General features: G+C 42.5%; 1 protein-coding gene across 1 annotated transcript in view; it reads right to left on the reverse strand.

The window, feature by feature from the left end:
• Positions 1-605: 605 nt before the first annotated feature.
• Positions 606-17492, reverse strand: part of VWC2 (von Willebrand factor C domain containing 2) — a 112996-nt gene continuing 96109 nt past the window's right edge. The window contains exon 4 of the mRNA XM_084857702.1: positions 606-1545. Within this exon, the coding sequence (XP_084713828.1) occupies positions 1394-1545 (152 nt within the window). The 3' untranslated portion in view covers positions 606-1393. The remainder of the gene's footprint in view (positions 1546-17492) is intronic.

Here is a 17492-nt window from a genome sequence, read left to right on the forward strand (position 1 = left end):
GTGGGCAGACCTGGTGGCACACTTGAAAAACATTCTGTAATGCTGCTTATTTTTCTAAGTATTTCTTAAACAGCAGTTGTCTAGCAGTATTACATTAAGTCAGTTCTTTGGTTTACAATGCAACCATCTGATATAAAGCTGAAAAATATTAATGTTTACATTACTGTAATTATTTTAGTAATTTTAAATTATCTTGAGCACTTTTTGTAATAAAGTTGACTAAAATTGCAACCCTATACACACTTATTTGGTAGTAAGTCCTCTTGAACTCAGTAAGACTTACTTCTGAGTAGAAACATACAGGATTGCACTGTAAAGTAGTATAAATGAATACATGTTAAATAACTGGGGTCATGAAAATGTCCATTTTTTACACATAAACACCAGCATTTCATTAACTTTCAGTGATTTTCTAGCTTAGGAAATGCGCTTAGTTGGGAATCTGCACTCCTTAGAAGCATGGGGGTTTCTCTCAGGGGAGTGCTCAGTTTGAACAATGATTGACAACCTAGCCTTCCAGGGATAATTTACATTATTAGTGTGAATGTCCGGAATGATGTGTTTTATCTGTCATGACTTGCATACCAGGAAAACTATTTAATTTCAAAGTAGAGAGCAGCACAAATTGTTTTTATTCACACCTATTAAATGCTTAACCACTGGAAATTCACAAATAATAATCTTTCAATACTAGTGATGGGAGATGAATCTGTTTTATACCAGAAAATAAAAATTAATCAAGATACCAAGCAGGTCACAGAGTAACCCAATGTTTCCCACAATACATTTATGCCGGTGTAATCAATATTCTTCCACATCCGAAAAAAGTGAATCTGGTTCATATTTTGCATGTTTCACACAATTCTGATCTCACTTATAGTCAACAACAAATGCCCCAATGAATTTAATAGGTCAGCATTGGACTCCTTGTAAGGTTTCTTTTAAAGTAGGCCCTCTGCAACTACTTATAATTTTCAAATTTATCCTTTCCATGTCTACTGTTGCTGCCCCACAAAAATAGCTTATATCATAAAACTGTATTTATTTTAGACATGACCAGGTATGCAAGAAGACGGTCAATCATTCATAGTATTTTAATCTGTATCATCTCTATAAAACATTTATTTTAAACTCTATAATGGGATTATAGAAATAATATAATCTTTGAGTGTACTTTAGAGTACTCACCTTGGAAATATAATACATTTAATACGACATAAACCGTTTAGTCCAAACCTCAGAATATTTAGCTGTGGAAAAAGAAAATATCTGTAGGCTACTTTGTCCTCAACCAAAACAAATTTTCTTTTGAAGTTGATTCTTGTTTTCTTAAATATCATCTGGTGCATGGAAATATTTTATAAAAACATATTGAGTCACTGGATTCATAAATCTAGATTTGCTTGCATTCATGTCTGGTACACATAGCTTGTCGTTCAATTCGCCAAGTAACTTCTTCGTAAGTACAGTGACATATAGTGCATTCATCTGTCTTCACTTCTCGGCCTGCTGGAATAACTGTGGTCTCTGCAAAGCAGTTGGGGCCTGAAAGAGAAGAAAGGGATGGTACTTAGAAGAGCTGTTTCACATGATCCAGATTCCATGGGGCTTGTGGTGGATGGAAAATTGGGTTTGGATGTGGAGCCTCAATGTGACATCCCTTCAATACGATCAAGTTCACAGTACGGCCTTGGGCAAGTCACAGCCTTTCAGCCCGACCTATGTCACAAGGTTGTGAGGACAAATGCTTTGTACACCCAAAAGTGCTGTGTGGAGTTATTTCAGTTAATGACTCCTACGGCGCCTCCAAATAGGTTTTGAAGCCAGTTCTTCCATCTGGCTTTTGTGGAATCAGTTGTTCAAGTGATTCACCAAGAACACATCAAGATTGTGGGTTCACAGTGTACCTGCTAAAGTCACATTCAAGTTTGTGAAGACCTGTGATCATGGGAATGTCAGCTGGTGAAATGAGGTAGAGTCTGTAAAGAGCTGCTTAGCAACAATCAAGAGGTGGGCACATTATTACCAGCAGGCGAAATGTGGAAGAAGTGGATAGTTAGATCGTGAATGTGCAGGGGCTTGGCTCTTAAATGGCCAGCAATACTTGGCATAGCAACCTCCCAGCTGGACTACTACAATATGTTGTACATGGGGTTACTTCTGAAACCAGTTCAGAAACTTCCATTAGTCCAAAACAGAGCTGCTAATTTATTACTTCGGACTGGTTGATACGATCATGTGATGCCACTACTTTGTCAGATGCACCAGTTTCCATTTCCAGTCTCAATTCAAAGTGTTTAAAGCCCTAAATGGCTTGTGTCCAGAGTAGCTAAAGAAACATCTTGTGTATGTACTTGCTCAGACCCTTAGGTCATCTTCAGAGGCCCCCACCAAATGAAGTTAGGCGGGGGGCTACAAGAGAGAGGGCCTTCTCAGTTGTGGCTCTGCTCCGATCCTCTTATGGAATTCCTTTCCCAAGGAGGCTAGCCTGGCATGCACACTGTTACCTTTTCGGTGCCAAAGTCATTACTCTTCCAGGAATTTTAGATTTTATAGTTAGATTTTGAGAATTTTTAAGTGCCCATAGAATGTTGGAATGGCTCTGTTTATATATTTTATATTGATTTTTATTTCTTGTGCTGATTGTTATTGTAATTAAAGTTGTGTATTTTTATTATTTTAGTATTATATAATCTGCTCAAAAAACTCTTGTTACTGGACAGACTAAAATAAAATAAGCAAGCCAGTGGCTGCTGGGCCCACCTCCTCCTTGGTCCTTGCTCAGTGGTGGTGGTCTCTTACGACCCTCTGCTATACTGGCCAGCCATTAGGAGGTTACAAAATAGTAATCTGGGTCAGTTCTATCTATATCTTAGCAATTATTTGTTTAACATATTTATATTCCTCCTTTCTATTAATATATTCAAGGCACCTAACAGACAAGCTGAACCAATACAAAAATAAAATACAAACGCTACAAATCAAATCCCCCCAAAATTGTGTGAAATTATCTGTTGTTTTAAGTGCTTTACCTGGAAGTACTCGTCAAACTTCAAACATGTCACAGTTTGCAATTTAAAACGAGATGGAAACAGTGGTCTTGCTTTTTAAATGGAATAGTGCAATTGTGTTATCTGCAGCTGGAATATAGTTATGCTACAGGTGACAGCATACAGATTTCCTGGAACAAGGTAATGCACTGGATGCTTGTTGACATTTTAGAATGAACTGCAGTCACTAGACAATACCTGCAAAATACTGGTTTTCTGAAAAAATTGACTAATTTTTGACTTATCTGAAATCAATCTAGACTGTTAGATTAGAGAGCTTCCAGAAGTAAACAAACCTAGTATGAATTACACCATAGAAGAGCTAGTTTGTTCAAGCTGATGCCTCCAATAGCTTCAGTCTTTTTGCTTCAGATGTATATCTAACACACAATCTAGAACTTTCTGCCAACAGAAGAAAATCTGCTTCCATTATTCTTCTGTTTTAAAAAGCTTTCCAACCGATTTTAGTAATATCTTATACATTTTCTATATGGACTTCATCTCACAAGAAACACAGTATCATCACTTCAGGAGCTGATTGTTAATTTATGTTATACAATGCACTAAAATGAATACACAGCATACTGCATGTTTAAATGCATTTGGAACCTCAAAGAGGTCAGAAAATTTAAGTGGTTGGATTCAGGGTATGCCTTCCTTGAGAGGAAGGGCTCTGTTTATGGAAGGTCCCTCCACCAGAGTTTTGGGGATCCTCCTGCCCCCCACCCACAGCTCACCCCATTCAGCAAGGTCTCCTGACTCTGTGTAGCACAGCAGTCCCCAATAGTTTGGGGTTTGGTGGCCACACTTGGAATTTTGAGTGTGTTGTGGGCTCTGTCATAAAACATTTCCCAGAAGGCAAACTGGTGACAATAAAAGAAAAGTAACTTGCTCAAGAAACTAAGTACGAGGCAGAGGTAGGGCCTCATCTCTACAACACACAGCTCTACAACACTCCTTTGAAAACAAAAATGGCACTGGGGACAGCCTTTCATTTTGCAGCATGCCAACCTGCCACTTAAGAAGTAATTTAAAAAATCTTAAACTAAATAAAAATCAGGTGGGGCAGGGAGCCTGACACCAAGGGAGGTGTTTGTGAGCATGCTGGCGCTTGTGGGCACCAAGTTTGAGAACCCAGGTGTAGCATTTTCAGGGGGCTGGAGGGATTGCCATGAAAAGGAGGGGGCAGGGAAGTCCACTTCTGCCAATGCACTTGATCCAGCATAAATCTGGATCCAACCCACTATAAGCAAAAGTGGAAAAACTAAGTGTTGTGTTGCTTGGAAAATGTTAGAGGTCTCTTCATCCATAGCAGCATCAACCAAATACAATACCCGTAGCAAAATCCTGAGTGAGTCCCAGTAAAAACTCAAAGGCCTCATTTTGTGTGCAAAGAATACAAGCGTATAAGCTACAGCAGGGATGCAGAAGCTCAGACTTGGGGGCCAAATCCAACCCTTCTGGGTTTCCAGTCTGGGCCTTGGGTTCCCAAGAAGGCTGCACCCCTTTCCCCTGACCACCAACTATTTGGCAATTTTCCAGCTTTTGTGCAGTTTTTTCCCCATTCTAAAAGGCTGAAGTGCCTCTCCTAAGGCTTCGTTACTGCAGTAAGAGCTTTAAGCCAAAATATGCTGGTATTTGGCCTCACCCCTTTTGCATTTAGCCCTGCCCACCACTGGAATGCGGCCCCCAGAACCTTCTCTGAAGTGGAATATGGCCCTCAGGTGCAATACTGCTGAACTTCTAGATAAAGACTCTGCAGCTAAGTGATATAATTAGAACATTAGCACGGAATTTCAGCAAGGCCAGCTTATGCTCTAGTATAACCTCCTCCATCTTGGTGCCCTCCAGATGTGTTGGACAGCAACTCCCATAATTCCCAGCTAGCTAAACTAGCTGGGAATTATGGGAGCTGCAGAATTATGGCAGCTGCAGTCATACAGAATCTTTCCCAGCCCTAACTCGAAATGCCTGGATTAAATCTGGGCTATTTTGCATGCAGAGTTCGTGTTTTACCACTGAGCTATGGCTCTTTCCCTAGACATTTTTTAGAAAGGTTCAGCCTTGTCACTACTCACATATGCTTGTCTGGGATCTTTCTTGTCAAATGTAAAAGTCAATCAAGCTCTTTGGACAGACATCTTTAAGCAACATGAGCTATTTGATATTCCATCCATTAGAATTGCAATTTATGCACAGCTATGAATGCTTACACGTTATTGAAATAAGCAGAATGTAAATATGTATGTGTGCTGGATTGCACCCCATGAGACTGCCCTTGAAAACAGACTTAGAGAGGGCATGACCTGTTCACATAACGTAACACTTCAGCCAAAACTGCTTAGAGAGCATTTTGCCAAAGTCTTTAAACAGCTAAAGATCCTGACTCTTTAAATTCTGTGCAGTGCACATGTCTGTCCTCAGGGGCAAATGTCGCCCTCTTCCCTTATACCAGTACTGGGAGCTAACCTTTCCCACTCTACCAAAGCAACACTGGTGCTTTAGCACAGGAACACCACACAAAGTAATTTAGGCAGTGGGGAGGGACAAGGTCTCCGTCAGCCACTTGCACACCCTAGCTCCTGATGTGGGCACAGCTTTACAAGTTGTGCAGCTCTAACCAGCTTGCTTTGCACAGGAAGCTGTAGTAGTTGGTACAACACAACAGCCACAGGACGAAAAAGGCCCAGGCTCTCTTAAGTACACAGTCACTAGATCATCCTAAATTGACACATCAACCTTCAATCTGGCTTAAATACATCAATCATTATTCCTTGGAGCAGTGTTGGGCAACATATGGCTTGTGGGCTGCGTGCAGCCCTCCTGGCCGTTTTTGTGCCTCCCTGCTCCTGCTGCCAAATTTGTCACTGTGGTAGCCGTGGCAGCAACCTCCCTACCCCGTGATTTTTATTGCAAACAAGGTGCATGAGGAGTGTTTGCCTTGTTTGCAAACAGAATAGCGCTTCATAAATGATCTGGAATTAGGAGTGAGCAGTGAAGTGGCCAAGTTTGTGGATGACATCAAATTATTTAGGATGGTTAAAACAAAAAGGATTGTGAAGAGCTCCAAAAGGATCTCTCCAAACTGGGAGAATGGGCATCTAAATGGCAAATGTGGTTCAGTGTAAGCAAGTGTAAAGTGATGCATGCTGGGGCAAAAAATCCCAACTTCAAGTATAGCCTGATGGGATCTGAACTAGCAGTGACAGACCAGGAAAGAGATTTTGGGGTTGTGGTGGACAGCTCAGTGAAGAAGTCAAACCCAGTGTGTAGCCTTTGTAAAAAAAAGTCAAACTCCATGTTAGGCATAATTAGGAAAGGAGCTGAGACTAAAACTGCCAATATCATCCTGCCCTTATACAAATCTATGGTGCAGCCACACTTGGAATACTGTGTCAAGTTCTGGTCACCACACCTAAAAATAGATACTGGAGAGCTGGAAAAAGTGCAGAAAAGGGCAACTAAAATGATCAAAGGGCTGGAGCATCTCCCCTATGAGAGAAGGTTACAACAGCTGGGATTGTTTAGTTTGGAAAAAAGGAGGGTAAAGGGAGACATGATAGAGGTGCACAAAATTATAGGGATATACGAAAGGCACTTACCTGGTCCCGCAGCTTGCTTCGCGGTGGGGGGGAGGTGCTTCGGTTCTCCCCCCGAAGTTCAGGCCGGGGGGGAGTTGCCCCGCCTCGCCCGGCCGAAATTCAGGCCGGGGAGAAGCGCCCCGTCTCCCCGGCCGCGAAATAAAAAAGTGGAAAAAAACCCCCCACCCATGATAGGCTACGTAACGATTAATGTAGCCTATCACGGCTAGATTTCCAAAGTCAGCCGTGATAGGCTACGTAAATTGTTACGTAGCCTATCACGGGTGACTTTGAAAAAAAAAAAAGTAATTTTTTACCTTTTTGCGTTCCTTATTTGGTCCCGGTAGTCTACGTAAAGATTTACGTAGACTACCGGGACCAAATAAGGAACGCAAATGGCGGCGCCCATGGGCACCGCCATTTGCGTACGTGCTTTTTTTTTTCTTCCAAAGTCACCCGTGATAGGCTACGTAACGATTTACGTAGCCTATCATGGCTGACTTTGGAAATCCAGCCGTGATAGGCTACATTAATCGTTACGTAGCCTATCACGGGTGGGTTTTTTTTTTCCACTTTATTTTGTAATGGCGGCGGCAGCAGCCGGTCGGAAGACTGGCCGCTGCCCCCGCCCTCAACGAAACGCTGCCGAAGTCCCGCCGGGACCCGCCGCCGAGAGGGACATTTGAGGGAGGTAAGTCCCATCCCGGGGGGTGGTGGTGGAGAATTTCACCAACAATTTCGGGGGGCCGAATGCGTTGGCATTCGGCCTCCCCGAGATTCGTGGAGAAATTCTCCGCCATCTCTACAAAATTATGCATGGTGTGGAGAATGTGGATGGGGAGACATTTTCTCCCTCTCTCAAAATACTAGAACCTGGGGTCATCCCATGAAGCTGATTGGTGGGAGATTCAGGACAGATAAAAGGAAGTACTTCTTCACACAGCACATAAACAGTCAATTTCCGGGCCCAATTCAAAGTGCTAGTATTAACATTCAAAGCCCTTAACGGCTTGGGGCCAGGTTATCTGAAGGATCGCCTCCTCCCACATGTGCCTGCCTCGACCTTAAGATCATCGTCAGCAGCCGTTCTTCGTGAGCCTGTGCCAAAGTAAGTGAGGCGGGTGGCTACTAGGAGGAGGGCCTTTTCTGCTGTGGCGCCCTGGCTGAGGAATGAGCTCTGGCACCTACATTGTATTGCTTCTGGCGCCAGGTGAAGACCTTTTTATTTTCCCAGGCATTTTAGCATTTTAGCTTTCTAGTCTTTTAGCTTTGCTGTTTTAAATCTGTATTTTAAATCTCTGTATTGCTGGTAGGTTTTATTCTGGTAGTATTGTTATATTGTGGTTTTAATGCTTTTATATTTTATATTGTTTTACTGTGTGCTTTTTGGTTTTAATTTCTGTGAACCACCCAGAGAGCTTCGGCTATTGGGTGGTACAGAAATGAAATGAATGGATGAATGAATAAATCTATGGAATTTGCTACCACACCATGAGGTGATGGCCACCAATGTGGATTACTTTAAAAGGGGGGTGGACAAATTCATGGAGGAGAAGGCTATCGATGGCTACTAGTCCTGATGGCAATCTGCTACCTCCAGTACCAGAGGAAGTGAGCCTATGTACACCAGTTGCTAGGGAACATGGGTGAGAGGGTGCTGTTGCTCTCCCTCTCACCCATGAAGCCATAGGCATAGTCTCCCTCTCACCCATGAAGCCATAGGCATGGTCTCACGGGAAGACTTACATTTCTTTCCATTTCTTTGAGAGTGCATAAACAATACAGGAGTAGCTTGTGCGTGCACACACACGCATACACATGTATACTAATAAACACACTTGCTATTGGCCTCATAGTCTATCGGTATGGTAATAGATAAGTGGTTCATTTTGCATTCCGTGGCTACCACCTTTATCCCTGACAGAGGCTGTGTGCCTTCAACAGAAGCAGTAATTCAACAGGAACAGCTTTTTTTCTATGAAGAGACCAGGATGGGATATACCTCCTTGTGGGTTCCTGGTTAACAGCTGGTTGGCCACTGTGTGAACAGAATGCTGGACTAGATGGACCCTTGGTCTGATCCAGCAGGGCTCCTATGTTCATGCTAACATTTGTTTTTGTTTAAATAGTAAGACACGTTATCACAGTTTTGTACTGACCCCTAAATACAGTAAACACCAAGCCATTAGAAATCTGTACCATCTATATTTTGAAGTAAGACTAAAAGTACAGCCAGTGTGGTCTAGTGGCTACAATTTTAGACTAGGACAGGACAGACCTTGATTGAAATCTACACTTAACCATGAAGCTGACTCAGTGACCTTGTTGTGAAGATAAAATGAGGAGAAGGGAATAATATATGCTATCCCAACCTCTTAGGAGGGAAGTTGGGATAAAATGTAACAAATAATACAGTAATGAATAAACAGAGCATATCTGTGTAACTTCTGTTCATTTCAGTTAGATTTGGCCTCGGATTCTCACAAAATCCCCAGTGAAACAAAAGGAGGATGTAGATTTCAACCTTGGTTATTTCCTCTTATCCCATTATAATAAACAATTCTCAATGCTATTCAAAAACATGAAGTTTCTAATACACCATGAAGCACCAAATCTTTTTAAACCTCTGATACTTTGTCTGTAGGATCCTATTAGGGATGTACGAAAGTCACTTACCTTTTCGCAGGGGTGCTTCGTGGTGGGGGGGAGGCGCTTCGCTTCTCCCCCCGAAGTTCAGGCGAGGGGGGGGAGGCGTCCTGCCTCGCCCGGCCAAAATTCAGGCCAGGGAGAAGCGCCCCATCTCCCCGGCCGCGAAACAAAAAGTGTAAAAAAACACACACAAAAAAAACCCCCGTGATAGGCTACGTAATGATTAACGTAGCCTATCACGGCTAGATTTCCAAAGTCAGCCGTGATAGGCTACCTAAATCGTTATGTAGCCTATCACGGGTGACTTTGGGGGGGGGGGGGAAGTGCGTACGCAAATGGCGGTGCCCTATGGGCGCCGCCATTTGCATTCCTTATTTGGTCCCGGTAGTCTACGTAAAGATTTACATAGACTACCGGGACCAAATAAGGAACGCAAATGGCGGCGCCCATAGGGCGCCGCCATTTGCGTACGCGCTTTTTTTTTTCAAAGTCACCCGTGATAGGCTACGTAACGATTTACGTAGCCTATCACAGCTGACTTTGGAAATCTAGCCGTGATAGGCCACGTTAATCATTACGTAGCCTATCACGGGTTTGTTTGTTTTTTACACTTTTTGTTTCGCGGCCGGGGAGACGGGGCGCTTCTCCCCGGCCTGAATTTCGGCCGGGCGAGGCGGGACGCCTCCCCCCCCCTGCCTGAACTTCGGGGGGAGAAGCGAAGCGCCTCCCCCCCACCGCGAAGCACCCCTGCGAAAAGGTAAGTGACTTTCGTACATCCCTAAGTAATACAAGATTTTGAGAAGACCTCTGTTATGCCCTGCTGCTGGCATTGATATTCGCTTTTGTTCTCTTGATCCACTTATTTAGCAATATCTTTTCTGAATCCTCCTTGCCTCATTGTACCTGATCCTTCACTAGTTCCTTGCTCCATCTACACTACTACACTCAACATAAATTGGCAAATTCTACCCTCCCCACACACCATCCATTGAACATACATATTGTTATGCCACGGTTTCTCTACTTCACTGGAAACCTCTGCTTTGCAGTTTACTGCCTTGCTTCCCTTAGATGCAACGCTGTACTGGCAAATTTTGATGCACAGGTGCTCATCATGACAGTCCCCAAAGCCACACCCCGAAGAGGCCAAAAACAATGCAGGCAGTTGTGTTGATTTGTGGGGGGGGGGAGGGGGGAGAGAACACACTCCAAAGAGCAGCAGTACATAGCATAATACCCAATGTGTTAAGGTCAGCTGACAATCATAGACTAGTGAGCTGGCAAAGGTTAGTGTAGTGGTTAGTATGTTGGACTTTGGCTGGAGAGACCTTAGATTGCATGAAAAGGGAAAGACGGGGACACAACATGTCCCCAAACAGCATAAGACCACCAGCCCAAGATTTTCCCAGAGTTTCTTTTCCCAGCACCTGGGAGAAGCATTTTGTCTCAAAAGTTAACAAACCAGTTCTTGCTGTTTTCTTTCCATCAGGAACACATCTTTTGTAAAGCCAATAGGTCTTAATTGTACTTCAAGACCAAGCCACCCCCAAATACTTTATATTACAACAGGAATGGCTCGCAACAATATATTCATTGTTGCTGGGAAAACAATTAATGGGAAAGTTTAGCTGAGGATTGCAGCTAAACTTGGAGGAAACAGGGAAATCTGAGGGGGGTGTGTGTGAGGACTGGAGCAAATGATGTCATAGTTCCTACTAATAAAAAAGTTGACCTGGCACCACTACAACACTACTTTGCTGGGCTAACAAAGCTATTTAAAGGTAAAGGTATCCTCAACCAGTCGTGTCCGACTCTAAGGTGCGGCGCTCATCCCCGTTTCTAAGCTGAAGAGCCAGTGCTGTCCGAAGACGCTTCCGTGGTCATGTGGCCGGCATGACTGTACACCGAGGTGCACGGAACGCTGTTACCTTTCCCGCCGAGGCGGTACCTATTTATCTACTTGCAATTTTATATTCAGAGGTTCAGCAGGAAGTTAATATTCCAGCATAGACTGATGTAATGTAAACAGGGCAAGAGCACAATCAGATGAAGGGCAGATGGCTTTTTTCTGTGTGTGTGTGTGTGTGTATATATATATATATATATATATATATATATATATACATACACCCCCGCACACACACACACAAACAGGGGTGTATGTGGCCACCTACTCATTACCGTGTTTCAACATTGATTAATGTTAGGAACATAGGAAGCTGCCTTATACCATGTCAGACTACTTGCCCATCTAGTGCAGTATTGTCTACCCTGACAGGCATCAGCTCTCTGGCAGAGGTCTTTTCTATCAACTACCTGACCCCTTTAACTGGAGATGCCTGGGATTAAACCTGGGATCTCCTGCATGTACTCTACCCCTGTGTTATCATGTGTCCCCAATTACATGTTACACTCAATATGCAAATGCACATGTGTGGTTGACTGACATGTGCAAATATAGATTCTGGACCTAGAGACAAGGTGTGTCACAGGGAGGCTGCACTTTTCATTAACACCAAGGGGAAATTAACTACTGAAGATTGATCACATCTTAAATCAAAGAATACAGGCTTTATACAAAATGGCTTTGATTCAGAAGTGAGAAATTGGTTAGATTAGCCCTATATAATCAGAAGGTAGACAAAGAAAGAGAGTGGCAGAGGCAAGGAGGTTATGTTTGCCAAATAAGAAACAAGGAGGGCACTTGGGTTTTGGCAGGTGATCTGGAAGCATAGACACAATGGGGCAAACCCAAAATGTACATTGGCCTTTATGTTGCAGGCCATTAAGCTGCAGATCACTGTCTCCTTTTGACCCATCTTGCAGGAAAATAATTGGAACCAAAGTATTTTTTTGCACATTTATAAATTTAACATCTTATTCTCTTTTATTCTTAAGCAATTTGCTAAGGGTAAAGCTGGAGTCACTGGCTATTTAGTAGACTTTTGTTTTTAATTCGGAATCTGTATAGCCAACGGAAATGGAGGTGCATTGTGGTCAAGCAGGATACCTCCCTGACTAAGTTTTAACTAAGCTGCCCTGCTCTGTCAGACAAGGCTGGGGCTCTTATGCCTTTTGCATGCCTTTGCTGCTTATTATTCTAAAAACTGACTATGGATAATTTATGATAAAACTAAGATTATGAGTTGGAGCCAGACAAACCTGAAGTCCCATTGATTTCAATAGGTCTACTCTTCTAAGAATGACTAAGGCTGGATTCAACGCTGTGATTTTCTCTAAATATAGAACTTTTACATGGACTATAAATGGTACTTGAATTGAACAGGTCTCAAGATAAAAGTATTTTAGTATCTATTTACAATCTTCCCTTATCCGGTCTTTGCTAAGCAATAGGTTAAGGCTAGGGATGCTAGAGAAATCTGAGACAGACTAAAATGAGCTCGGATTTCTAAGAATCCTACCCGTGGAATCTGCAGCAGAGCAACCCCCGCAGGCCATGCGGAGTCCGTGGACTTTTTTTTTTTTTTTTACTTTCCCAAAATTTATGCATATTTATTCGTAGGAAAATACGAAGTTCCTACTGAGGAAAAGTTGAATGGAATGGAGGACAATACAGTAAATGTTATGTACTAAGGTAAATTATGTAAATTGTTACGAAACCTCTTACATAAATTATTTGCGCATTTTTTTGTACGACGAAAAGAATCGCCTCCGTCTGTGAGCGGATGATGGCACAAAAGGTGCCTGACACTCCACAAAACACACATAGCGAGGATTCTGCAGTTCGTATATCCCTAGTGAAGGCTGTGGTAAAGAACTCAGCTTCTGCAATTGTCTGCTTTTATTGCACTAAAGATGGGACCTACGTGTCCTAAGCACTAAATGTTTTAAGGCCACATCTATTATCCAGTTGCTGTTTGGAGCTGCAATTTGGATTAAATATGCAGGACCATTTGCGGAGGTGGTGTGTACAGCTTTCCATGGGCCTGACAGTCTTCCAAAACGTGCTGGGGTTTCAGCTCTTCAGCTGGAGGTTGGATTCCAATCTAGCTCAGCCCTTTGAAACTCTGGATTCAGTTATACGGTTCTGAATCTGTAGGGTGTCTTTTTTTGGAGTCAATGGTGTTTTTGCATGGATGAAACTGCATTGGAACCAGATATATGCACTTGGGTTTTCTCCTGAAGTTCTGGTAACGATGAAGGTTAATCAGGCTAAAAATGTACTCAGAGAATTAGGGATTCAGACTTCCAAAATATGTGATTTCTAGTAAATAGAACTTTTTGTTGTTGTTGTTTAATCTCGGTTATGGGATTAAAGAGGCAAAATATTTATAAGTATTAAATCTTCCTAAATATAGACATGCTCTAACATAAGCTAGGTTCATTACCCTCTGTACAGCTACAAGGAAGATTTCAAACTATTCCTTTTGCTTTGTTTATATTGTGGGATTGGAGAGGTTAATTCTGTTACATATTTCTTATTATATTGTCCATTTTATGCAGAGATCAGGTTGAAATTATCAGATTTCAGGAAATCTTTGAATCAGCTAATTGGATGTTTTGTTTTGGTAAATAACATATCAGATTGTGGTTTCTTTTTCTGTAAACATCTTTCTGCTTACAACAGGAAATTATTCTGGAAAATACCTCATAAATTCCAGGGATGTCACTGAAGCAGTGACCACTCCTGAAATAATAAAGATCACATGAAGTTTATGATCAAAGTTCCAAAGTAGGATTATGTGCAGTCTCAGACTAAGTTTACGATGAGCAATGATATGCACAACTGATCTTCATTATACACCCCAAGACTGAAGAACTGGGTGCAATCCTATGGGTTGCGCCCTCACAAGACGGAAGCCTCCCAACTCGGAGTCTTCTGTGTAACCAGTGTATCCAGCCTTCCCGTCCTCCGATCATTCCATTTTTCTCTAGATGGGCTTTTTTGCCAGCCTAGTGACAACACTTCACACAAGGAAGGCCGGAAGTTGGAAGAGGCTCAGGATAGCTCGTACCTTGTCCTCTCTGGTCTGCTCTCCTCCCCATCCATCAGAATGCCCCCTTTTCCCCTCTCGAAGGTTGATTTTCCAACCTTAGAGGCCAGCCAGCATGGCTCTTTCCACACCAGCTATGAAGGGGTGGGGGAGGGGGTCGGATCTCTGACTCCCTCTTCCAAGTTTGGAGCGCTGTCTCTGACCTCAGAAGGGGGAATCCCCACTATCCTATGGCTCCTCAGACAATGTCTATGGGTCATAAGATTGCTCCTTCGAGCAATTAAAAACACAAAGAGTCTTGTGGCACCTTAAAGACTAACACATTTATTATGGTATAAACTTTTGTAAACACTTGTTAACCTCAAGTTGGCAGATTCATAAGCATATGTTGGGGGTGGGGGGAGAGGGTGCTGTAAACAATGAGGTTAGAGAGAACTGAAATGCAGAAGGAACAGACAGTGATAATTATCTTAACAGTGGAGCGGAATACAAATGTTGTAAATAAATAAATCAAGAAATCATTGCAGTGTTGTCTTTCAGTTCCCACTGCATTCCAATTCTGTCTGATCTCACTGTTTACAACCCCATGACTCCATGCCCCCGGCCTATGTATATAAATCTGCCAACTGCAGGTTAATACTTCATGCAGCTGATGAAGTGTACAGTGTCTATGAAATCTGAAGCCATAATAAATACATTAGTCTTTAAGGCGCCACAAGAATCTTGGTTGTTTTTGCTGCGACAAACTAACATGGCTACCCCTCTGGAAACTGTTAAAAACACAAGAATCCCTAGAAGAACATTCATTTAAAGTAAGCCTCCTGCAGGATAGAACAACCAATAAAATGCATATTTGCCTAAATTAAACCACCAAATGCATGCCAGAAAGGAGCACTATTACAATGCTTTTATATATTGTTTGGCTCTGGCTAATCTCCAGGGTAAGAAAGTTCTATAAATCTGAAGCCACAACATGCCCTCAACATTCAAATTTTACACATGAATTATCCTATTACAAGATGCAATTGGTTCTCTTGGCTGATTGAGGGGACTGTGATGGGATGTGTGGTCACAGTGGGAATTTGTGAATAAATGTTATTAGAATACTATATATGTACTGGATTAAAACTAGAGAATTACTCTCCATATAGTGTTATAAAATGAAGACATTATGCTAAACTCTGAACTATTTTAAATCCTTTTTTTTAAACAAGGAAATTAGGAGGAGGAAATATGAAAAAGTGAAAATGGGAAGCATTTAACTCCAGGCTCATCTTTTCTTTTTCTCCAAATCTAATCACAGGTTTCTGAAATAAAGCAACTCGTATGTATTTTATCTCCTTCCCAATCTTGTAATCTTTTCTTTAACAATAGCTATCTTCCCAATTTGAGTCTTCCAGTATGTTTGCCTATGATGTATGTTTTATGAAATAAACTCCACTCACAGCAATATTTCTTATGGAAAGAAAAGGGTGCCGTTAGATCACCTGGTAACTGTGTTCGGAGGCTGGCATGCTGAGTCATTCTGAGACACAAGTTCATTGCTAGTCACCACTGCAGTACTGACTTGTCTAAATCCAATTTTGTCTTTTACAATCCCATATATCTCTTTGGTTACCACTGGAATTGTGGAGTGTTTTCAATTATAAGAGCAGGATTCACTTTAGAGCCAATTTTAAGAACACTTTGGCAGTTTTAAAGCACAAATAATGAATGGGCATCTTCTTCAGCTTAACAGGATCTTTCTCCACAGTGGTTGTTTTAAAACAATCAAAACATCTTTTAGAGCTGCACTGGATGTCTACATTAAAGGGACTGGGAAAGAAGCTCAAGTCCATTTGTAGTAGTAGCTTCTGTAGAACATGTCTGGGTTATGGTTTAAGATAAGTGTTGCAATATATTTCATATGGTCTGAGCAACTTGCTGAAGAAATAAAAAATGGGGTGAGTGGGAGCGGGGAGAGGTTGTCCTGGATTCCATACCTCATACATGCATGTTAATTGGCTAGTCAACCTGATGCCCCCTTTGCTATACTTTGTCGGACCATCACTAGCCTCTTTGCCAGATCAGGCTATGAAAAAGGTTTTGTGGGGCATTCCGCAACAATTCTAAATGGGAAATTAGGCTTACTGTAAAGTTCTGTTCAGCCTATAGGAGAGCAGGCCGCAAGGGATTTAGCTCTTCTTTGATTAGAAGATAGGGCCAGTGAAGTGGAAAGTTGATGTCTCATCTCGACAGTACATCAGAAACTGACTTGATAAAAAAAAAAGTGTACTTGATAAAAAAAAAATGAAACTGAACATACCGCAATTATTTGTATGGGATGAAAATCAATACCAGAGAAGCAACTTGCAACAGACTAGGTCATTCAATGCAAAGGTGAAAAGGAAGGAAGTGCAGAGTGAAAGAAACAGATGGATTTCCAAAGGTCTCCCTATCCTATACTGCCCAAATGTCAGGGGCTTGTGCAATGCAGAACTGCTGCCCTCCTCTAGAGATTAAAACTGGGGAACATGCTAAATAGAAAGGAACATCATAGTAAGTCTAACGGCCAAACTGGACATGACTTTAAATGCCTCTTTGCATTCAATGGCTGGGTTTTAAAAATGTAAATAGCATCAGCTGATAAGTATCAGGATTGCAGCAGGCATGGAGGGGGGATTTAACCCTTCTATTCCTTGCTGCAGACCTGAGTAAAATTCCTCTTCTGAAGCTGGTATTTGGCAGGAGAGCAGTGGGGGTGGGTTGGACCCCAGCTGGGTTGGTTGGGCCCTAGCTAACCAACTAACCACCTCCTGTTGGCCTGAGGCTCCTTTGTGGTCAGAGCCATCAAGCTCTAGAAGAGTGGTTGGTGCTAAAAGGCATGCAGTACCCTTCCGTTCCTAAGGTGGAAGGCCAGTATAAATTGCCATGGTACTCAGCTGTGGCCAAGCAGGTGTGGAGGAGCAGGCAGATGGGCAAGGCTGTTAGGGTGTTGACCTGTTGCAGGTGACTCCCTTCAGCTCTAGCCAGCATAGCCAATGATGATGGATGATAGGAGTTGTAGGCCAAAACATCTGGAGGTCTACCAGATGACCACCCTTGAGCTGGTGGCTGCATACCTTCTTGCTGACTGTTGAGAGAATGCCATTGGCTTTATTCTCCCCACATTCCTGGCCCTCTGGCTGGGCAGATACAGGAGATACATCTCCGTGCAAGCCGGCCTGTGTTAGCATAGCAGTTCCTCCTGCCTGTGAATGGGGGTGGGGTGTAGGGAG

The sequence above is a fragment of the Heloderma suspectum genome, chromosome 5 (assembly GCF_057233095.1).
Source record: "Heloderma suspectum isolate Gila_16-S chromosome 5, 16-S_ref, whole genome shotgun sequence".
Taxonomy (NCBI): Eukaryota; Metazoa; Chordata; class Lepidosauria; order Squamata; family Helodermatidae; genus Heloderma; species Heloderma suspectum.